This window comes from Dendrobium catenatum, unplaced genomic scaffold (genome assembly GCF_001605985.2).
Source record: "Dendrobium catenatum unplaced genomic scaffold, ASM160598v2 fragScaff_scaffold_1468, whole genome shotgun sequence".
NCBI classification, from domain to species: Eukaryota; Viridiplantae; Streptophyta; class Magnoliopsida; order Asparagales; family Orchidaceae; genus Dendrobium; species Dendrobium catenatum.
In genome coordinates this window covers 166492-191225 of record NW_021319930.1, presented here as the reverse complement: position 1 = coordinate 191225, position 24734 = coordinate 166492, and the positions used below count along the sequence as shown (strand labels likewise).

The 24734-nt window shown below is 37.9% G+C and overlaps 1 protein-coding gene across 14 annotated transcripts; it reads right to left on the bottom strand.

Moving 5' to 3' along the window:
• Positions 1-376: 376 nt before the first annotated feature.
• Positions 377-20958, bottom strand: LOC110095230 (potassium transporter 5). 14 transcript variants are annotated; one of them, XM_028700168.1, is made up of 11 exons: positions 20480-20958; positions 5196-5398; positions 4897-5135; positions 4519-4744; positions 4191-4439; positions 4054-4104; positions 3686-3946; positions 3537-3589; positions 3341-3455; positions 2986-3240; positions 377-1528 (listed from the first exon to the last, which is right to left on the bottom strand). In XM_028700168.1, exons 3-11 carry the CDS (start codon positions 5071-5073, stop codon positions 672-674), a joined length of 2244 nt encoding a protein of 747 aa, XP_028556001.1. In that variant the 5' UTR covers positions 5074-5135; positions 5196-5398; positions 20480-20958; the 3' UTR covers positions 377-671. The 14 variants fall into 14 exon arrangements, with proteins under 14 accessions (XP_028556001.1, XP_028555999.1, XP_028556003.1 ...); XM_028700166.1 differs by having other exon boundaries at positions 4897-5119; XM_028700170.1 differs by having other exon boundaries at positions 4897-5084.
• Positions 20959-24734: the final 3776 nt, after the last annotated feature.

Genomic DNA, 24734 nt, shown 5'->3' with positions numbered 1-24734 from the left:
AAATTCTCCTCACAAAATCAAACCTAACTCCCTTTAAAACCCAACAAAGGCCAAAATATCAAATCATCAAGTACAAAACCTTTTGTAGTACCTTCAGCACCCTCTCAACCTTATTAATAAATTTATGTCATGAACAAAATAAAAGCCGTAGAAATATTGGCAATATAGAATTTTAAAAACCAAATGACACCTACTTAAGCATCATAGATCTAATAATTTTCCATCTTTTACTTCGTTATTTCATTCTCAAAAAGATTCTTCAATTGCACCAGTTTATTTTGGTTGTTCTGCGAATGAAATTAGCAACAATATTTTTCTTCCAACATGCCTAACATATTTTCAATTGGCAATTTATATCACAAAAGCTCTAAACACATGCAAAATAAAGAGAGAGAAACTAAGACATTAAGAAGAAAAGTGTAGAGGTTATGGACACGATCTAGGAGCTTTTGATGCCAAGTTACAGATGTGCACCATGCTTTATTAGATTTCAACACTAAATACATTGCTAACATTAAATACCAGCAGTGGAATTATCAGCTTATTTGTATGTAACATTAGGCAGTATTATCTTCTCTAACAATGTCAAACTTTGAACTAAGCTAGCCCTTTTCTCTGATGAACATAATCTGAAACAAGTAGATAGTTCTGCTATAGCATCATCAATGCCCTCATACACTATAGTTCATTCCAACTTGCAGAAGATTCTTGTTAGGTATCTGCAGATCAACAAAACCCTGCCTGCAGTTCCTCCTCAAGAAATCGTAAACATAATTGACAATCACTCTCTTGAGCAAAGAAGAATTCTCACTGGCCCTAACCTCACTGTGACCCAGCAAGTAAACCACTCCAGCTTCTCTTGATTTCTCTAAGAACCTAATCTCCTCCCCTTCCACACTAGAGTCCCCTTCCTCCCAGCTCTCATTCCTTATGAAGTTCTTAAGGTTCTCCATTAACAAAAGCTCAAATTCTTCATTCCCAATTCTCCTGTCTCTATAACCATATCTTGCAATGCACCTATACATCTTGTAGTCTTTAGGTCCAACTCTTTGCAGCAGAAACCGCTCCTCGGCCGGCACTGTGTTAACTGGCAAGTACTTAACAGAGACAAAGACAAGAACAGAGTGGATTGCTGGCAAGTTTGTGAGAAAATGAGGAAATATAGCAGGGATTCCATGAGTGAGCTCAGTATACAGGAGGCCAAGTCCTGGGACCCTTGAGATGCCAAGGTTAGAACCAAGGCTGTTTAAGTATTCTGTTGAGACCTTTTGCTCTACTTCAAAGTTATGACGCTTTGTCTGCACATAATTCCATACATACATTACAAAGTATAGAACGGAAGCAAAAGTAAGAGGAAGGTAGCCTCCACTTGTGAACTTGTACAGCACGGAAGAAAAGTAGACCAGCTCAAAGGAGCCGAAGCTTAGCACAAAGAGTGCAACTAGTGGTAGGCTTGTCTGCCAGACCATTAACATTATCAGAACTAACAGTGAAGAGGTGACTAACATCACTCCAACCACAGCAATACCTAGAAAATAGAGAAGTTCAGTTTGCAGCACAAATTATTATCTTAGGCTTTTAAATTACACCAAGAGATAAGATGAATAAAAAGAAAGTAATATTGTACATAATTTGCAATTTTTTATTAAGTTGGAATCGTTGGGTAAGATTGCAGAACATGTTGCCTCATAGAAGATAGGAGTTTGGGTGAGAATACTTGCACGGCTTTTCATAAATATTTAGTTGAGAAACCCTAACTTTTCAATACCACAGAAAACAAATAGCGCCAAATATCAGCTTTCATAAGTTTTGCCTAGAAATGAAGAACATTCGGCGACAAAATTCCTTCAAGCAATGCTTTTGTGTTGTTGGATACTTGTTGGAATTAGTGCAATTAATCAAGATATAAGATTCAATTAAGATATATGGAAAATACCCATTACAAAAAAAAATTAAGGTAAAAGTACTAACACAAAAACTTATGCTGATTAAGTGGACCAATAAAGACGTTTCTCAAATAGTAGTGTGAGATTCTTTCCCACTTAAAGAGAGCTACATGAAAAAGTAGACCACATATGATTCTATATAGATTTATTTTTCAGTGTACTAATTCCTTTTCTTTGGGAGAATAGTTTTGTGCTGAATACAATACTTAGTACGTTCCAGTTGTTACTCGAACTTGTTGGATTGAGCTATAGCCCACAACTAATCGGCCTAAGAATTACCATAGAAAAGCTAAGCTCCTTTCACGTCGCACAAATGACAGAACTATTGTTAAATTTGTTCTACTTTACCACCTAATAACAATCCTATCATCTATGATAGCTTATCATGCCACAGACAATTCTATGCTTATATGATCGGTATTGATTAACATGACAACACAACCAAAGATTTTAAGTTGAAGTCCGATATCTCCTATTAATTTCACATTGATAGGATAAACATAATTACATACTCAGTGTGCTACTGATCTACAAATACTTGAGCTAGTGTTACTCTCTCTCTCTCTCTCTCTCTCTCTCTCTCTCTCTCTCTCTCTCTCTCTCCCCATTCCCACAGGTTTTCAGGTTATACTCACAGATCTCACCTACTAGTAAAGTCGAGCATCACTCATAACTATATTTGAATTCAACAAAAGTCATGTTAATTAGTTGACACTTGCAAAGCTGAAGGAGCTTTCATGTTAGCAAAAAAAGTTACTTTCATAGATGTTGAACTGCAGGTTTTACTTTTTGTGCTGGTCAATTAACATTGTTTGGCAAAACCCAACCGTTTCTGCAACATATAACTTAAGTAAATGATTAACATAATTTCCATGACCTAACAAATCATTTTATGTTCATTCAGATTCATGGAAGGATCCTTTATATGATTCCAAACACAATGAATAATTTTTCATAAAGTTTGTAGCTATTAATCGTATTTGTCAGTTAAATAACGTAATGAAGTCTTGCTTTGGATGAGAATAAGGAGAGTTCATACCATACGCATTTCCAATATTGGTGGTTTCCTTGAAGGATGCAGTGACCAAAACACAGGCCAACATGAGTAGAAAGTTAATCTCAGGGATATAAACCTGGCCTTCATGTTTGTGCGATGTGTGAATGATTCTAACTCTTGGAAAGCAGCCTAACGCCATTGACTGCTTTATGATAGCAAAAGTTGCAGAAATCATTGCTTGGCTAGCAATGATTGATGCCATGACAGCAGCAACAAACATTGGCCAGTAAACAGACTCTGCAGAAACCGAAAACAAATACAACCAATTCATAAACCTGGCTTGCTTTTTACGGCTGAATAAGTGGTATAAGTGCATATATATAAGCTCTTCTTCTACCTGGAATTGATTTGTAGAAGGCATCGGTGATATTTTCGGGGAATATAGACAAGTAAGCAGCTTGTCCAACATAAGCACATATCAAACATGGATAAACTATTCCTGAGAAAGCGATCTGTTGAGACAAAGATAGAAATTTTATTAACAAATATGTATTCACGTGATTTCATGTTTGAAGACTAGCACAACACTTAACCTGAATTGATCTCACTGAGAAATGCCCTAGATCAGCAAACATAGCTTCAGTTCCTGTTCCATTGGAAAAAGACCACTTTTTTTTTTAGTGGCAAAAAGGTGTAAAGCTCAGAGCACTTCTAAGAAGGTTAGAGAGCTCAGAAAGCATACCCGTCATGCAGAGAACAACACCGCCAAGTGAGATCCATGCTGCTTTTGGATCTCTCTTGAAGTATGAAATGATGTAGATGGGGTTAAAGGCTTTGAGAACAGTACTATCATGGCGGAGAATATTGAAGATACCAATGCTACCTATTAACATGAACCACACAAGGATAGAAGGAGCAAAAGTGTAACCGACTTTATCTGTGCCAAACCTTTGGATCGAGAAGAGCATTACTAATATGAAAATTGAGATCATAGCTACAACATCTGAAAATTCAATAAAAAAAAAAAACAAATTAGATGATAAGAATCAAGGAAAACTTTATGATCAGATTCAAAGTTGTATAGTGCTTATGAATTATTGTTTTTTTAACCTTTACTCATCCCAGTATCAAATTTCCTTACTCCATCCACCGCGGATAGAACTGCAATATTGAGAAATCTTTCGATGAGAGGAAGCATTGTTGATGATTTACAGTATGGAAGATATAAATAGAACCAAATAAGAGACCTGAAATGCAGGGAGTTAAGATCCCATCTCCAATAACCATACATGTACCAAGAAGTGCCATGGAGAGCAGACCAGTCTTAGCACAATAGCTACTTTCCAAAGCCTCCTTTATTCTTTGAGCCCGCTTCAAATTCTTGTTTGGAATTTTTAGTTTATAGGCAGATAGCTCCATCTCTTCTTGTCTCTCATTTGGAATCGCACTGACCTTGGAATTCCTGCATATCAGTGAGTACAGAGCAAACGTTCCCCCTGCCAAATCAAACAAACACATAAAGAACTAGGTTCCTTTACTTGCTACACCTCAGAGAACAGAAAAGATTGGCTTTACCATCTCCATTGTCATTTGCCAAGAGGACAATGAAAACATATTTGATGAGCGGGAAGAGAGTAAGAGTGTAGATTATGAGAGACAGAGCGCCAACGACGTCGTTCTTGCTGGGAACTCTGTTCGAGAATGTGCTTGAGAACACATAAAGAGGCGAGGTGCCGATGTCCCCGTACACAACTCCAATGCTCTGAAAAGCAAGTTGTAGAACGGTGGCTATGGATACAACCTTAGAATATTTACAAACAGAAGGAGAAAAGTTAGAAAATAGAAGAAGCATGGGAAGTCTTAAAAGCAGTGCAAACATCTAACTAATCCATAGTTAACATGGCCCATGAGGCTCAGGGAAAGAGAGCAATGGGAAGAAGATTGAATGCTTACTTTAGAAGCACTGTGTAAACTAGAGATCTTGTTGGCTTCCTTATCGAGGGAATCCAAGCTGTGGAACTGTTTTTTCTTCTGGTTCTCTTCTTCGTGCACTTCTTCCAATGGTTCTCCATTCTTCTCCATGGGTTCAGATCCAAGCGTTTCTATGTTCAACACTACATCATCTCCCATGGTGAAGTAAACTGCTTAGAGACTAAGAATTATCTGCTAAGCGAGCCTGCTCTCCAAGATCACTAGGAGAAAATCAGAGCTTTTAAAAGCGGCAAAGGACGTGAACAATGCGGTAATGTTACCTTATCCCGCCACCTTGGAGGAATGGACTCGCCGACTACTCGTACCACGTGAGGGAAAGCGCGGCTTCTGTGTTCTTTCTTTCGTTTCCCGTTTTTCTAATAAATTCATCTGCTCAATCGTTGACTTGTATCGGTAGGCGCCACAGTGGTTGGAAATATCACATTTATTTTCTAGTGGGGAGTCTTGCCTCGGGAAATTCTGTCTAGTGTAGTGTTTGTTCGTGTAATACGTATTATTAATATTTTTCTTTGACAAGTTGAAATTATGCACTGTTATGCATTACTATTATGCATTAATATTTTGTTGACATCATTACCTACATAATATTTGACAAAACGTTTATGAGGTATGCCTAAAATAAAATCTATGAATTGTGCTCACATATCTTGTCCTTTTAATCGTGAACCTCTTCATGTTATGTTTTATTTCATATTCTAAGTTCATTTAAGAAGTATGCCTTAAAGTTGCATGTATATTTTATAATTGATTTGATACTATTATATAATAATTATTGATTTTTTCAAAACTGGGAAAGGTTAGTTATTAGGTTAATCTCACAAGCAAGAATGGAATTATATTTTCGATAGTAAGCAAGTAGCATGTTGGGCATGATGAAGCAACTCAACCTCGAGAGCGACTCACGGAAGCAACTTGTCTAACAATTCTAGAGATTATGCACTCCTAAAGACCGTAGGAGAACATGCCAAATAAGATCAAAAAGAATATCTCACATAGGCCCTCAAATGAGCTCTCCTTCTTTATCGGGTGGATATAAAAGATTCCTCATCAAGCGAGTGATTTTACATCCACCACATGCTTGGACCACAATCCCAACCACTCCTTCTCTCCCAAAGTGATCGTCCTCATACAAGCCCGCCTATATAAATAAAGCCATATCCAATTCAAGTTATACATGTGTACTTATACGTATCATTCTTGTAATCCAATATTGGGATCACACATGTAATAGACATGTTGTATACTCTATTTATGTCCATGTACATCATGATGAAGAATAAATGTACTTTCTCTTCTTTCTGTCTTTCTTCATCTCCTGTCATTTGCTCATATCAAGGAGCCATTCAAGAACCGCTCTAGCTTCATCCTTTCTTCACCCAACAATATAAGCTATAACAAAATACCCATTTATAGGACCCTCAATTCATCTCATCACGATTTATGATGGAGCCTCACTCGCCTATCTCCTCTCAAGTGACCCAAGATCTCTCACCCAAGTCACAAGTAATATTAGTAAGCCTATTAATCGTAGGTTCCCATTATATCAACACTAGGTCACATACTCACCCAAGTAAATTCACCTATTTGACATTATAGAGCTCACACAAAGATACAGTGGCAAAGTATTTTTTATCTGGTTATCCTTCTGCCAATTAGAGGATGATAGGTTTCTTGGATAGAATGTACATTATTGTAGGGGTGTTCTGTATAACATTGTATATTAACATTTTTATTGTAGCATTTCTTGTAGCCCTTAGAACCCTATAAATAAGGGGTGATGTTGAATTGTTTTAGATATATGGATCTTCTATCTTTTGGATGATTTTGATGGATTCCGATCTAGACTAAGATGTACACTTTTTACATGCATTGTGTAGATTCTTGCTTTCTATCTAGCTCTAATCTCCACTCTTTATTCTCACATGAAGGTTTTAGCTAACTAGTTGACCAAGTAGCCTTGCTAGTAAAGTTGAGTGCCACACACAATCACATTAGGATCCATCTTCTTCTTAGAAGCAGAGAGTTATGATTTATGCCACAAACTATGAAATAAGCTCTACTCGATGAGTGAGTTTAACAAGAACCATCAGTAACATGGATATTATTCAATAATGCACTCATCATGAAAGGGGTACTGCAAAGAGAAAGCACCATAAAAGGTTCTTCTAACTCCATAATTCTTTGAAGAGGACCAGATAATTAAGCACTTACTTCAACCTCTATCCCAGATCCCACTTGTATGCCAATGAATTTCAAGAGAATAAACCACCAATCAAATGAGCTACGAGAGTCAAGCTCTAGCTCACCAATGCCTTCTCTAAGGAAACCATTGAGGCTAGGCTGCCTCCTAAGTTCAAGGTGCCCCACTTAGGTCTTATATGGGTGAGACTAATCCCACTGATCATGTGGTGACCTTTAAATTAGTCTTTGTTAGATATTGATGATGCTCGTAAGTATCCCCTATTTATTATAGCATTTTAGGACTTGATGCTTAGATGGTTCCCTCAAATGTTGTTGAAAGTTATCACCACTTTTATTGAGTTTAAAAGGATATTTACGAGTAAATTCCCCAATGACATAAATCTCCAAAAGAGCTCAAAAGCTCTCATGAAGATGATAAAGAAGTAAGGGACTCATAGTAAGGTTTTTATGTAGAAATGCATGTAGTGAAAGATATTGAGCTTATCAATGCCTAGAAAATATTGATCCAAGGATTTAGAGAGGGTCCCTCCGTATTAGAATATGGGCTCTAAAAATTCTGCCCCAACCTTCGCCCGCTGTGCTTTTTTATTTATTCAGAGGGGAGTTTTAATAGAATTATGTTCCAGGATAAATTTTGCAAGACAGATGGGGATAAGACACTACCCAGAGATTTCGCCCTCATTTTGCGAGAACTTTATGATATGAGTTCTGGTTACCTATAGGCCAAGCCCCTATAGTTAATTACCACTCTCGATAATGAGAGAGAACTTTTGATTATGTCAATTCATCAAACAGATATGTTGTATTCATAGATACCTAGTATCAGACTTATAGTAGCAAGCAACAACAAGAACTCGATCATTGTGAAGTTAACTTTCTACCTTTTGCATGCTCTTTGGCCTAATCTTGTAAATCCGTCAAACTACAGGATTAATAAATCCAAGATTTATGATAAAATGAGGGAAACAGAGGATTTATTCGACTGTGAGATTTGCAGGGGATAAAATCCCATTTGGCAAGATTTAGCATAAATCATCCTCAATTCATGCATAACTCCCTTTGCTGAATTGCCTTATTTAAGCAAAAAGAGGAAGCTGAGGATTTAATTTGCTTGAGATTTAGATCATATTATTATTATTATTATTATTATTATTATTATTATTATTATTATTATTATTATTATTATTATTATTATTATTATTATTATTATTATTATTATTATTATTATTATTATTATTATTATTCTTATAATTAATTAAATTAAATATAAAAAAGAGAATGCTTCGATTGCCTCGATATGCATGCCAACACCCTCACCGGTTGTCAAGTTATAATCCCTTAATCTTAGAACTCCAAGAGCCCACCTCAAATCTTGCAGTGTAACAAAACAATCACCTATACATGCTTTTATTAGCATGGTGGGAGTAAGAGTGTCGTGGTACTTGCAACAAGGTGGGTAATCACCTGAACCCCATTTTACCATTTGCGGTATACTGAAAAATTGTATATACATTCCTTTATTATGCATGGTGGGATGGGCTAGGTCAAATTACTTATAAGTACCCTCGAGAGAGGGTAATGCCAACTATCTTTTAAAATAGGTACATTCAAAGACCCAATACATGCCTTTATTGCGCATGGTGGGAAAGAAGACTATAGCCACGGTGTCTAAGGATGCCTACAATACATGCCTTTATTGTGCATGATGGGAAGGCCCAAACTCCTATAGTTTTCCCCTAAACCGGGGAGATGTTGGGAGGCTGCTAAATTTTCAATTGAAGACACAAAGACTTGGACCACAAGGGGCTTGAATAAAAGTGGGAGGTATAATTTGAACATTCATATAGGACTTGATTTGAACCTTTTTGAACCACATAAAGAACCCAAATTGAACACAAATAAACTAAGTTTGAATTTGAATAAAATGCATGAAAATTTGAAGTCAATGTGATAATAAAAAATGGGACTTGAACTTAAGCTTAAATTTTAACATAACTTAAATGATTAACAAATATTTTTGAATTTAAGTGAAATGAAATTGAATAGAGAACTTGAACTCAAGTGAACTTGACATTGAACAATGAGGTGAACTTAAAATTGACTTGGACTTGAATACGACATAGTGAATCATATTTGGACTTGATTTGAATCAAGCACAGTGGACAAGAACTTGAACTAGTACATGGACTCGAACTAATTTGGACACTAAGTGAAGTGAACTCAGACTGGACTTAGAACTTGAGCTACAATGAAACTTGAATTTGAATCATAACACTAAGCTCTTAAAGGTTCAAGAATTATCATTCCAGTAGGATTGCAAATACTAATCATGGAGGATGATCCATCTGAATCTCATCTACGCAAGCAAAGACTCACACATAAAGTCATTACAAGATTTGGCATAAATCTTATTTGAGCAATCATAATAAACTTATAATGATCATCTCAATTGGAAGGAAGGGATTGATATCAAACTCATCTTGCATCTTGTAAACTATCTTTGAAGATGAAAAGTTTGCAAGTAGAACTAAACTACATTTGAGGACAAAGGATTTGCAATATGACGATATATTCAATGCTACAACAAAGGACTTTCAACCTACACATAAGCAACAGGAGGTCCGTAGTATCCATATTAGTGTATCCACAAGTTCATGCAAAAAGAAGGATAGCACTAATGAAAGAAACTCCCAATGAATATGATGACTCCTTCACACAATGGTGATGCATTATCTACAAATGAAGGTCTTATGACCTAGTTGTGAATACATACATAAGCATATACAGAGCATATATGAGGGATGATGTGTAGCATTTACATCAATCTTACAAGTGAGCATGAAGAAATGCAGTAGTGTCCCTATCATTAACAACGATTTGAATATAAGAAAATACACAGTAAAAGGATATCAAATGCACACAGAAGAGGAATAATTTTATTAAAACAACTTGGAGCATTCAATTAAATCAATCTGTAAATAACAATGATATATGCTCTACGAGTGTAATGGGTCCCTTATGATTGCATGTACACCTTCAACATCAAATAGCTCATAAATAAAGATATTAACTCACTTTTGAGTAACAATAACATTACAACATATGATGATTATGGGGTCACTCTTATAGTCAATGTCAATAAGGCATCCAAAAAATACATGAATCCCCTACAAGAAGAGAGAAATGTTGATGGTATGACTTGAGGATGATGGCCATATAAATCTTGTAAATGGTCGTTCCAAATGCATACAATGATTTATACATGAGTATAGTGCAATGATGCGCTCATGAGTAAAGCTTAGAAAACTAATATCTCTATAAGGCATGGTGAGTATGAAAGATGATGATAATTGTTTATATCATTTACAATAATACTGTGGCAAGTACACACATCCATCCCCTACAAGAAGAAAGAAATATGAACGTTAGAGGGCTTAGAGGATGATGACTTTCTGCAGCTCTTCAACAACCATACATTTGCTAATATTGAGAACCATGATGATAGCAAATTAAAAATCATTGTGAAAATGATAGCTAAGATGCTTTAAGAATCTAACAGAAAGATTCAACATGCAGTCCTTATAATGTACTCTTGAGGTAGTAATTATTAATTTCGATTCATACGACATCAGTAAGGACACAATCATCTAACATTGAAATGATCGATTCTTTATTTAAGCCATCAAAATAAAATGATGATGGCGATATAACAAGGAAGTCGCTTATTGATTTATATACAAGTTCTAGGAAGAGAAAGCTATATCAAATTATTTCAGAGTTAGTGAATCTCATTTCAACCAGATCCTGAACATTGACTTGGATAAGATTATTGAGGCTTGCAGGTTCTTTGATGAGTAGTGGTCATGCATCCCACACACCATCCCTAGGCAAAGATTGAAAGGACTACGATAAGAATGAACTTCTAGGAGCTACTATAGATGAGCCATCAAATATCTAAAAGAATGCCCCCACATATATATACACCGTAGTTTATATACACATAAGTACACAAAAAGGGCAAGTGCAATCATACACCTGCATGGGCCCCGATGAGTAATTGTAGGAACACACGTTATGTCTAGGGATGCTGCGTGGGTCGTTAAATTTAAACTTGATCTTTCTAAGTAAGTAAATAAGAGTTGAAAAGGTTAGATAAATAATTATAAAATGCCCCCAAACACCTACATGGGCCCCGATGAGCGTATTGTGGAAACACACGTAACATATAGGGATGTTGCGTGGGTTAGTAAATAAACCCATGTTTAAGCCCGATCATTCTATGTAGGTAGATAGGATTCAACATTGCTCAAACCATTAAATAAATATACGATTGTGAGGTCGACCGGGATATTTATTTTATACGTTCATGTTAGGCCTTCAACAAAGAAAATTTATTAACAAAACCATAAAGCCTACAAAATCTGATCCCCTATCGACAAGTTAATTGGGTCGAGAAGGTTCAAGACACAAATGGAAATGACCTCAAACACCTCGATGATGGCCATGTTTAATGTAAATCTCAATCGGAGGGGTTAATTCCATATATTTCAAATGCTACCCAAATTCAAAGCTCCAAAAATCCTAAGTCTTAAATATTTAAAATCAAAATTCAACCATTCAAATGATTAAAGCAAAATCCATCCACCCTTGACAACAGTTTAGTGGAGTGGACAAATTAAAAATTACTTCAGCTTACAAAGAGCTAATGCCTAATAAAAAGTATCACTAGGATAAATTCTCAAATAATCTACTACTAGTAAGGACATGTTATGCATCCTCTAACCGATGATTTTTCCACCAAATAACACCGCAAGATAAATGATTATTACACGGGGCCCTCTGAACCGAGTGGTTTTACCGCCAAATAACACCACAAAATATCGATTATGGCTAGATCTAGTACATTCCTTAGTGGCATCAAATCATTGAGATATGAATCAATAGGATATGATCGATAGGGCACAAAGCCCTTTATTAGCTAAGGTGGATTCAAATTTATCCCCTTAGACAAATATCCATCCTAGGTCTACAAGGTACCCTTGGACGAAGTAACCCATGGCTGCCAACAGGGATCCTTCTATCAAGTTGGGTCAACTATTTCCTCTGACTAAGTAGACCAGGGACCATGATGGCTTGGGATGACGGAACCATGGGAGTATGATCGTTCCCAACATCACTTTCCCCACCATCTGCTTTAAGTACAAGATGGTGCAATTTCTAACTTTAAATATCAAACCTTGAACTTCCAATTCACAAACTCAGTGCTACAACTATATACCACATAACATGTATCTCTTTGATACTCTATATATCTGATTCACAACTAGCCTTAATCGAATGTTCCCTCTCATGATTGGGAGGGGTAATTAACTATAGGGGCTTGTGCCTATAGGAAACCATAACTCAGATCATAAAGTCCTCACAAAATGAAGGTGAAATCTCTGGGTAGTTTCTTATATCAGACTTCCAAAATTTACCCCAGAACTAAATCCATTAAAACTCCCCCCGAAGCAATGCAAAGCGGATGAAGGCTAGGCCAAATTTTTGGAGCAAAAAAATATTCACTTTCATATATTATTAATTTATATTCTTCTTCTTTAATTACTTTCTTTTTTTACTCAACACATGAATAAACTCGAGTTTATGTGACTCAACCTATACTTGTGGTGAAGGAGACTCTTGACTTTAAAATATAGCCATTAGGGTTGCAAACGAACCGAGTCGAGCCGAGTATGTGAGTGTTCATGTTTGAGTTCGTTTATCATTAGCTTGTTCAAGTTTGATTCACATTTGATTCAAGCTTTATTGTTTGTGTTCATGTTTGGTTCGTTTAATTTAAGGGTGTTCATATTTAATTCATGTTTGATTCGTTTAATGCTTATCGAGCTTTAAACAAACAAGCCATAACTAGCTATGTTCATGAACATATTTAACAAACAATCTATTCAACAAACAAACATTAAATTTGTTCATGAAAATTTTAAACAAAAAATCTAGCAAACATAGACAAATATAAAATGTCTTTTGTTCAGAAAATTAAATTTATGATAAAAAATGTTGTCTATTTAAAATGAAAATATGATTAATCTATGTGAATATATTCTTAAATGAAGTTTACCTGTTGCATTTCTCTCCATTCCAGCTTTTATCAAGCTTTTTATTGAGCTTAATGTCAAGCTTGTTTATGAACAACAAATGATGTTGTTCGTGAACATAAATGAATCGAACACATTAGTGTTCAAGCTTGTTTATTTAAGGATCGAGTATTTAAAATGTTGTTCAAGTTTGTTTGTTTAATTAGTTAAACAATCACAAACGAGCTTTAATTGAACCAAGCATCGAGTAGCTCGCCGAACGCTTGGTTCGCTTGCAGCCCTAATAGCCATACATACCCCATTTCCTATATCTTCTTTTCCATTCATGAATATATTCATTTAACAATATTAATGGATCTAGCATATTTTAAGTTAAGTCCAATGCAAAACCTTTCTCAACTTCTACATGTAATAGACCATCTTTAGAATCTATATCTTTTTAAGTAGATGCCCTAGTTTCTACCATGTAAATCTTAGCATACATATCTTCATCATGATTTTCATAGTTTCTAGCTCAACAATATCTTCTTCTTTTATACTTTAAATATAATATTTTAATTAATCCATCATTTCTTTTATATATTTCTCTAATATATAATAAAGTTTAACGGGAGTGTATTATCTATCTAGTGTATATTTCATTGGCATTTTTTCTATGGCTCTCCTTACTTCCACATCTTCACAATATTCACTTAGTACGAGTGTAAATATAGTTGCTAAAACTTTAGGTTAGTAAATATTCTTTTCATTAGATGTTATGGTTGGTTAAATTATGGAGCTCAGTCTTTCATAAGAATGAGAAGAAAAACTGTTACCCTTAAAATGGTGTCGATTGACTCGAGGTTATAAATGCACATAAGAGTGATGATAGGCTATTGTTGGATTATTAAAAATAATGGATGAAGGTGGAAAGTAATGATAATAACTATAATGGTAAATACATCTAATATCAGTGTTGCGGGCTGAAATATTCGTGGCTGTAGAGTGAGTAAACTGTTTGTCTTAGCGATGCATGTATATCCAGCACACAAACAGAAAGAGAGAAGTAAAACACCAAATCTTTTTTATGTGGAAAGCCCAAAGAGGAAAAAACCACGGGGCCTCACCAAGGTAAAAAGATTACATTAAACTTGAGTGAATTACAAGGGTTGACCCATCCCTCAATTTAGAGGTGGTCGAATTACAGTAATTTGGATAGCTAGTCAATGGTCTGGCGACGGTCGTGCAGATGTTCGATGACGTTTGTCAGCCGGGAAAAGTTCCGGTGATGGGTGGCGGCCGGACTGTGGTCAAACGAAGGTCGGGCTGAGGTCCGGCGATGGTCATTGGCCGGGCGAAGGTCCGGTGGCAGGCGACGACCATGCGAAGGTCTTGCGGCGGGCGGCGGCTAGGCAAAGGTTTGGCGGCGGGCGACAGACGGGTGGTGGTCAGATGAAGGTCTGGCTGAAGTCCGATGGTAGAGCGGTGTCAGAGCGGAAGTTCGACGAAGGTCGGGCTGAAGTCTGACGGCGGTCATCGGCCGGGCGAAGGTCTGGCGGTAGGAGGCAGCCGAGCGGTGGTCCGACGAAGGTTGGGCTAAAGTTTGGTGATAGTCGTCGGTCGCGTGAAGGTCGGCGGCGGGCGGTAGCCAGGAGAAGGTCCGGTGATGGGCGGCGGCCGGGCAAAGGTTTGGCAGCAAGCTACCGCCGAGTGGTGGTCCGACGAAGGTTGGGTTGAAGTCCGGCGGTGATCATCGGCCGGGAGAAGGTTTGGTTTCTAGTGGTGGCTGGGTGAAGGTCCAGCGGTAGGCGACGGCCGGGCGAAGGTCAGGCTAAAGTCGGGCGGTGGGCGGCGAACAGACAATGGTCCCGCAGTAGGCGGCGGCTGGGCAGTGGTGCTAGAGCTCTTGAAGCTTCAGAGCTCTCTCCAATCTCAAGCCAAAGGTCCCCTTCATGTAGAGAGTGGGGGTCTATTTATAGATTTTTATGAGTGGCACACCGTGTAAATTTAGAGAAGATCCGGGGTTGGTTCAGAGTGCTCCATCGAATGGCTCATATTAATTTCCCTGATCATAGAGAGTTTTTCAACTATTTAAGTGCCTTAACGATGTTGGAATTTAGGGATCTTTAACTCATTGGATTCTTCTCACCGAGCCGCTCGATCAGACTATAAGCATGCCATATTTGAAAATCTTTTTTTATCCAAATAATACTTTAACCCTTCCAAATATGGTCTGGGCCCCCAATTCAGACCCATTTGGGCTTTGGTTGGACTAATTTTGGTGTTGTTTGTTTCGTCTCTTTGAGATGTTTAGTTTGACTATAAGTTTGCTTAAATTAGAATTCAGATGATCCCAAATTTAATTTTGAAATTTTCCAACTTGAATAAGCCTCGAGATTCGTGCTCAATCAAAGCAAATTTTGATGACGTGTCCGTTGCCCCCCCCCCCCTATTTTTGGATGTTGATTCTTATGGTCCAAAAATGTATTCAAAATTCTAGCATTCTGCAAAATCAGAGCATTAATCGTAGCAAAAATGTCAAAAAAGGTTACTTCAAAAAATTTTTAACTTATCCTTTGAGTTTCAAAATTAGCAAAATTGAGTCCAGAACATCAAAAATTTATTCGCTTAACTCAAAAAGTTGTCCAAAATACCGTTTTGTAGACTACAAAAATATTCAAATCAAACTTTCCGGGATAATCATATAATTAATTATTTAATGAATTCATCTTAAACGAATTTATAGTAATTAATTTTAGTTAATATAATAAAATAATATCTATCATAATTACTGTTACGTATGTCTTGATTGACATTACCTTATATATATATATATACATAAATATTTATTGTAGAATTCGGCTAGCCTCAATGAGGCCAGATATTTTTTTAATTGAATTTTATTAAATAATTAATTGTACCTTTAATAGTAAAATACTATTTTTGGCTTAAAAATCCAAAAAAAAATTTTTAAAAAAAAATCTTAGGAAAAATCAAGAAATTTTTCTTGAAAGGAAACAATTAGTTTCTTGCACATTTATTTTATTTTTAAATGAATTGCACTTTATTTATTTTCTATTTTATTTTTTCAATAATAGGAAATTATTTAATTTTTGGGCATTAAAAAATTCCAAAAATTAATTAAAAAATTAGAAATTTGGTCCTCTAACCTCCTTTGAAAAACTATAAATATCCTCCTCAGGGCTAGGGAGAAGGCACCACCTCTGTTTAGTTAGTTCCAAAATTTCTCCTACAAAGTTAGGAGGAATCGGACTTGCAAAAATAAATATTTTTGGGCGGCGGCATTCAAGACCTGGTACTTTTACGTAGGCTCCAATTTACTCCCAATGGGGGAAAAATTGTCCGGCAAGAGTTTAAATACCGACAGCGGTGATTAAGGCCCGGTACTCTTACGTAGGCTCCAGTTCACTCCCATTAGGGGAAAACCTATCCGGGTAGATTTTAAATATCGGAGGAGGCAATCAAGGCCCGATACTTTTGTTAGGGGAAAAACTATTCGGCAAGAGTTTAAATACCGGATGCGGTGGCGATCAAGGCTCGATACTCTTACACAGGCTCCAATTCACTCATATTAGGGGAAAAACTATTCTAAATGAGTCTAAATACCGGCGGTAGAGGCAATCAAGACCCGGTACTCTTTTGTAGACTCCAGTTCCCTTCCATTGGGGGAAAAACTATCCGGTAAGAGTTTAAATACCGGTGGCAACGATCAAGGCTTGATACTCTTACAGAGGCTCCAATTCACTCACATTGCGGGAAAATTTTTTTGGCAAGAGTTTAAATACTAGAGGCAATAGCGATAAAGGCCCAATACATACTCTTATACAGGCTTCAGTTCACTCTTATTAGGGGAAAAACTATTCGGCAAGAGTTTAAATACTGACGACGAAGGTGATTAAGATCTGGTACTCTTACATAGGCTCCAGTTCACTTCCATTAGGGGAAAAATTATTAGGCAAGAGTTTAAATACTGATGGCAGCGATCAAGGCTCAGTACTCTTACGTAGGCTCTAGTTCACTCCCATTGGAGGAAAAACTATCCGGTAAGAGTTTAAATACCGGTGGCGGCGATCAAGGCTAGATACTCTTACGTAGGCTCCAGTTCACTTCCATTAGGGAAAAAACTTTCCGGCAAGTGTTTTAATATCGGAGGCGGTGATTAACGCCTGGTACTTTTACATAGGTTATAGTTCACTCCCATTGGGGAAAAAACTGTCTGGTAAGAGTTTAAATATAGATGGCAGCGATCAAGGCTCGGTACTCTTACGCAGGCTCTAGTTCACTCCCATTGGGGGAAAAATTATCCGACAAGAGTTTAAATACCTGAGGCGGTGGCAATCAATGTCCGGTACTCTTACGTAGGCTTCAGTTCACTCCTATTGGGGGAAAAACTATTCGGCAAGAGTTTAAAAACTGGCGGCGGAGGCGATCAAGATTCGATACTCTTACGTAGGCTCCATTTCACTCCCATTAGGGGAAAAACCATCCGACAAGAGTCTAAATATCGATGTAGAAGGCAATCAAGACCCGATACTCTTACGCAGGCTCCAATTCACTCCCATTGGGGGAAAGTTATCCGGCAAGAGTTTAAATAGCTGTGGAGGTGATCAAGGCCCGGTACTCTTACGTATGCTCCAGTTTACTCCCACTAGGGGAAAAACTATCCAGCAAGAATTTAAATATCGGAAGCTGCGATCATGACCTAGTGGTTGCAGTTTTCCCCTGTTGGGAGGTGAATGTCATCCTCCAGAGGTGAGCGCACCTTGAATAGTACACAAAGAGATGGTCCTAGCGCATTTAATACAAGGCGAGGTTTAAAGAACCAAGAGGATCTTCTAGGTATATTATTTTTCCCTTCTTCTCATTTTCTTATTCTCATCGTATTAATCCTTAAGCATTATTCATTCATTTATGCATGCACCTCCAGGCGATAGGTCACTAGATATGTTAGATGTTATTCCTTCTACCCATAAAGTGATTGAGCTGGAGTGAGCTCCTCGAACTATGGAGGTTAATGAGGGTAGGAGATCAACACTAATTGATGAAGTTAAGCTGTATGAAAGAGGTCAAGAGAATCCACCAAGGATGTATGACCTATTTGAGGTTATACGTCAGAGTGTTGCTCGATGATGTTAACCTAAGTGGAAGAGGTTAAGAAAATCCATCAAGGATATATGACCTATCAGAGGTTGTATGTCAAAGCGTTGCTCAATGATGTTAACCTACATGGAAGAGGTCGAGAAAATCTATCAAGGATGTATGACCTATCCGAAGTTGTATGTCACAGCGTTGCTCAATGACATTAACCTATGTGGAAGAGGATGAGAGAATCCACCGGGGATGTATGACCTATCCGAGATTGTATGTCAAAGCGTTGCTTGATGAAGTTAACCTATGTGGAAGAGGTTGAGAGAATCCATCAATGATGTATGACTTATCTGAGGTTGTATATTAGAGCGTTGCATGATGACATTAACCTATATGGAAGAGGTTGAGAGAATCCACCAATGATGAATGACCTATCTGAGGTTGTATGTCAGACCATTGCTCAATGATGTTAACTTATGTAAAAGAGGTTGAGAGAATCCACCAAAGATGTATGACCTATCCGAGATTGTATGCCAGAGTGTTGCTCGATGACGTTAACCTATGTGGAAGAGGTCATATCGAATCCCCCTGGGATCAATTTTACCTTGAATGGGAGGGGGTGAATGCCGCATGTATCTCGAGTCATAGATGAAGAATTATCTATCTTAGACTCTTACTACCTTTTTGAGGTCGAGATTAAGACCTTGCCAAAGGAGTAGAAGTATAGCTAGGGACTGTATAATTTATTGGAAGAGTCATACATGTTCTAGAAGCTTTATGATCCCAAAATATCATCTTGGATATTGGAAGATTTAGAGGAATCTTCTTGATCACGATTGTAGTCAAAGTTTCGCCCTAGTCCATATTTAATTTCCATAAAATTGAAGTGGCAATAGCTGTAGATAGGATGTTGAACCCTTTGTGGTTGGAGAAAAATTTGCCCCCCAGTCGGGAACTACGTTCCCATAGACGGTGCCAAACTGTTGCGGGCTGAAATATTCATGGCGGTAGAGTGAGTAAAATTTTTATCTTAGTGATGCATGTATATCCAGCACACAAACAGAAAGAGATAAGTAAAATACCAAATCTTTTTTACGTGGAAAGCCCGAAGAGGGAAAAACAAGGGGGCATCACCCATGTGAAAAGATTACACTAAACTTGAGTGAATTACAAGTGTTGACCCGCCCCTCAATTTAGAGGCGGTCGAATTACAGTAATTTGGAGAGCTAGTCAAAGGTCTGGCGACAGTTGTGAGGATGTCCAATGGCGATCGTCGGCCAGGCAAAGGTTCGGCGACGGGCGGCGATCGGGCCATGTTTCGATGAAGGTCGGGCTGAAGGTCCAGCGGCGAGCGGTGGCTGGGCAAAATTCTGGTGGCAGGCGGCGGCCGGGTAGTGGTCCGACGAAGGACTGGCTGAAATCTGGCGGCGTTCGTCGGCCAGGCGAAGGTTCGGCAACGGGCGGCGGCCGGGTGAAGTTCCAGCATCACGTAGCGGCTGAGCGAAGTTCCAGCAGAAGGTGACGGCTGAGCGGTGGTTCGACGAAGGTCGGGCAGAAGTCCGGCGACAGGGGCAGCCGGGTAGTGGTGCTAGAGCTCTTGAAGCTTCAGAGCTCTCTCCAATCTCCAGCTAAAGGTCCCCTTCTTATAGAGAGTTTGGGTATATTTCTAGATTTTTATGAGTGGCACACCCCGTAAATTTAGAGAAAATTCGGGGTTGGTTCAGAGTGCTCGATCAGATGGCTCGTATTGATTCCCCTGATCGTAGAGATTTTTTCAACTGTTTAAGTGTCTGAACGATGTCGGAATTAAGTGATCCTGGGCTCGTTGGATTCGTCTCACCAAGCCGCTTGATATGATTATAAGCATGCCATATTTAAATATCAATTTATTGTCTAAATAATACAATAACCCTTCCAAATGTGGTCCAGCCTCCGATTCGGACCCATTTGGGCTTGGGTTTGACCAATTTTGGTGTTGTTTGTTTCGTTTCTTTGAGATGTTCAGTTTGACTATAAGTTTGCTGAAATTGGAATTTAGATAATTCAAATTTAATTTTGAAATTTCCCAACTTGAATAAGCCTTGAGATTCGTGCTCGATCAAAGCAATTTTCGTGTTGACTCTGTATAAAAAAGGAGAGCAGAAATATTGCATACGTACCTAAATCCCGCAAATCTTGCCGAAGTTACACCGAGACACTGCGTAGCAGTGCCGTTTGTGTCTCATTCTCGGGTATCCTGCTCAAATCCTGCGATCCGTAGCTCCACTTGCATTGTTAATTACCTGACCAAATGAAGCTTTCAATAGCTCTTTCCTTCTCCACACGAACTGCTCACTCGCTGCTCTCAGCTTTCCCACGACAACTCTTTCTCTCCCCCACTCAATTCGCAAGCCCCACTCTCATCGATGACTTCACCTGTAGTCGAATCCCTCGACATCCAAGCCATGATCCCGTCGACCCTTGCTAAGCCTCTCGATCCTTCTCATTCCTAGAGAGAGAGAGAGAGAGAGAGAGAGAGAGAGAGAGAGAGATAGATAGAGAGAGAGAGAGAGAGAGAGAGAAAGAGAGAGTGAGAGACCTTCTTCCTCCATCCAACCGAGCATAGCCTCACAAAACTCCTGGTTGATTGAAGCTCTCGACCCACACCGGCGTGGCGCTCGCGATGACTTAAAAGTCCTTCTTCAATGCTAGCAACATGTAACATAATAGGGAGGGAAACTAGCATGGTTCTTGCGATGAGGGAAATTAAAAATAATATAATATAATATATATATAATAAGTACCCCTCGAATGATCATGTAGTACAGAGGGGGGAAATTTGTGCTCTTTTCAAATTATGCTCGGAACCCTTAAATGCTCACGTAGCGGGCGGGGATTTTTAAATAAAAAATGTAACTGCTGTGTCATTTTGACACCTACCTGAAGCTCTCAAATATCATCAAGGGAAAGGTTGCCTCTTAATTTTTCCCCTAAATGGGGGAGACGTTGGGAGGTTGCCAAAATTTGGATAAAAAATCCAAAGGCTTTGAACAATGTTGAATCTTATTTGGACACTAATTTGGACACTAATCCAGCATTAGATTCAAGTGGAGATTTAATTTGAGTCTATATTGAACTCAAACTGAAGCATCAATGAACCATGACTTGAATATAAAATCATACTTAAATCAAGCTTAAGCGGTTGATGTTGAACTGGACTTAGACTTGGATTTTCCTTGGGTTGCAAGGAGTTTTGCTTGAATGTAAATAAAAAGGTTTGAGCTTGGACTAAATAACATCATATGGGACTTGAACTTAAACAAATGACAGAAGACTTGAATTAAATCCAACTAAGAAGAATTTGATTTGAATCTGAATTCTAATAGAAAGTGATTTTCATTCAAACCATAAGAAACATGCCACAAGCCACTTTGGATCTCAAAATGATAAACGCAATTATGATTTACAAGATAGTGAATTCCTAATCAAATTAAAATGAATGAGTTTGGGATTTGCATTTTGAATAAGAAACTTCAAGCATAACTTGCTTACAAACAATTTTCACTCACAAGCAAATGCATCAATGCGTTGTGGAATGTCTGAAAGCCAAGGCATGATAAATGAGGGTAATTATCAAATGACATGTAAAGAATGCAGCATGTCTATGAGTAATGAGCTGTTGTATGATGTGTTTATTAGCAGGTCATGAAATTAGTGGTTGACAAAGAGTGAAGATGAAATCATAGACTTGTACAAGCAGGTACAGGAGATATGCACCAATTGTAATAACTTCACCACATCAATTTGTAGACATCGCAAAGAAGAAATTTTTGGCGAATGAGCTAATTTGTCAAAGGGATAATAAATTGAAATTGAAATGTGACACTCCTACAATCAAAGAATATTGATGTGTGGGTAAGCATATCAATCCCTTGCAAAGCAACTAGGAGAGACTTATTGGTGTTCTAGAACAGCAGTAAAATGCAAATGCAAATGCTTACAAGTGGTATCAAAAGATCTGCAACACATTCAAGCTCTCTACAAATACAGATGTATGTGTTATGCTACCAAATTCACAACACTCATACAAGTGTACAGAAGGCGCGTTCAAATTCTCAAACAAAATGTTATGTACATTAAAATGGAAGTTAATTGCAGAACTATAATTATTTCAAATTAATATTGCACATGCACCGTTCTTTGTATATACATAGGTACACAAAAGGGGAAAAATACAATCTCAATCCGCATGGGCCCGGGCGAACGTGTTATTGGTACACACATGACGTCTAGGGATGCTGTGCGGGTTAATAAGTGAATTCAAGTTCAAACTCGATCCCCCTATGCCGATCAATAGGAGTTGACAGGGTTCAAACCTTCAAACAAATACACGATTGTGGGGACCAGTGTATTTGTTTTAATACATTTATATTAGGCATTCAAGGTCTATGATCAAGAGAATTCACTAAAAAAGGCATAAAGCCTATGAAATCCGATCCTCCTAAGTAGGTAAATAGGAGTATACAGGGTTTGAACCATTGGATAGATATACGGTCATGAAGTTGACATTCATATTAGTTCTTCAGGGCCTTTAATGAAGGAAATTCACAAACAAAGGCATGAAGCCCGAGGAACCCGATCCTCTGTTGATAGTTCGATAGAGTTGACAAAGTTCATCCATAAGATACAAATATTTTCAAGTGAAAATGACCTCATGTACACCCTGATGATGGCCGTGTTGAATGCATATCTCAACCAGAGGGGTGATTCAAATAATTTCAAATGCCATTCAAATAACCAAAATCCCAAAAACCTAAAGATTTAAATATTTAAAATTGAAATCCAACCATAAAGCACATAAAGAAAAATCCATCAATCGTCCGCAACAGTTTGTTGGGGTGGACTTTAGCTCACATAGATTTAATGCCTAGTCGAAAAAATCACTAGAATCCATTCTCAAACAATCTCCTACCAGTAAGGACGTGGTACGTGTCCTCTAACCAGCGGTTTTGTCGCCAAATGGCATCGCAGGATAAATGATTATGACCCGGGGCCCTCTGAACCGATTGGTTTTGCTGCCAAATGGCACCATAAAATACAGGTTATGGCTGAAGCCAATACACACCTTAGTGGCATCAAATCTTTGAGATATGAATCAATAAGATATGATTAATAGGACACAAAGCCCTCTATTAACTAAGGTGGATTCAAATTTATCCCCTTAGACAAATATTCAACCAAGGTCTACAAGATATATTTGGATGAAGAAACCCATGACTGTCGACAAGGATCCTTATGTTAGGTTGGATTGACTACCTCCTCTAAGTAGACCAGGGATCACAATGGCCCGGGAAGATGGAACCATGGGATCTTGATCGGGTCCATCATCCATTCCCCCACCATCCGCTTTAAGTGCAAGATGATGAAATTTCAATTTTAAATATCAAATCTCCAAATCTTCCAATCCTCAAAATTCTCAAAATTTCATACCCATGCTGCTACTATATGCCAATAACACGTATTTATACGTATCTGATTGACGACTACCCTTAATCGAAAGTTCTCTCTCGTGATCGGAAGGGGAAATTAACTATAGGGGCTTGAGCCTATAGGAAACAAGAACTCAGATCATAAAGTCATCACAAAATGAGGGCAAAATCTCTAGATAGTGTCTTATCTACAAACCCATCTACCTTCCAAAATTTACCCTGGAACTTAAATCTGTTAAAACTCCCTCGCCAAAGAAAAAGCAACACAGTGCGAGCGAAGGCCGGGGCCGAATTTTTGGAGCCCACATTTTAATGACGTATCAATCGGTAAGCATTATTCATTTTATTCTTCTGTTGACTACCTGACAATACTATGCGGTCCAATTTTTTTGAGAACATAAATTCCCTATGATAATCATCAACTTTTCACACTATAGACTTTTCCTCTTTTTATGAATTTTTTTTTCACATTCCTCCTATCATGCACACTAATAACATTTTTCTCTAATAACTCAGTCTTAAATTTCATTATTAAGACTCCATTCCTACTTTCTATGTAGTTTATCAAGGACTGTCCAAAGTTACTTGCACCATTCTAGACCAGATCCTTCAACAAACTTTTGAATGCTCTCTTTCTCTCTTTTAAGGATATAATAGAAAGATGACTATTAAAGGTAGGTAGCAGAAAATTGGAATTTATCTTAACATTCACCTCTCCATTAGCAGCGAAGTGAGTTTCCTACATGAGTGATAGAAATCCCTCCTTTTACTAACTCTTTTACGGCAAACAAAATGAATTCTTCTTCCAACAACTTCTCTTTCTTATCTCTCCACCTCAAATGATGGTTCTTGTTCCGTCTTTGAGCATTGGTCATCGAAGAGATAGTAGCGGGCGGTGACCCAATCACAATGGGGCTAGGAACAAGTAGATCAGATTAGATCACAC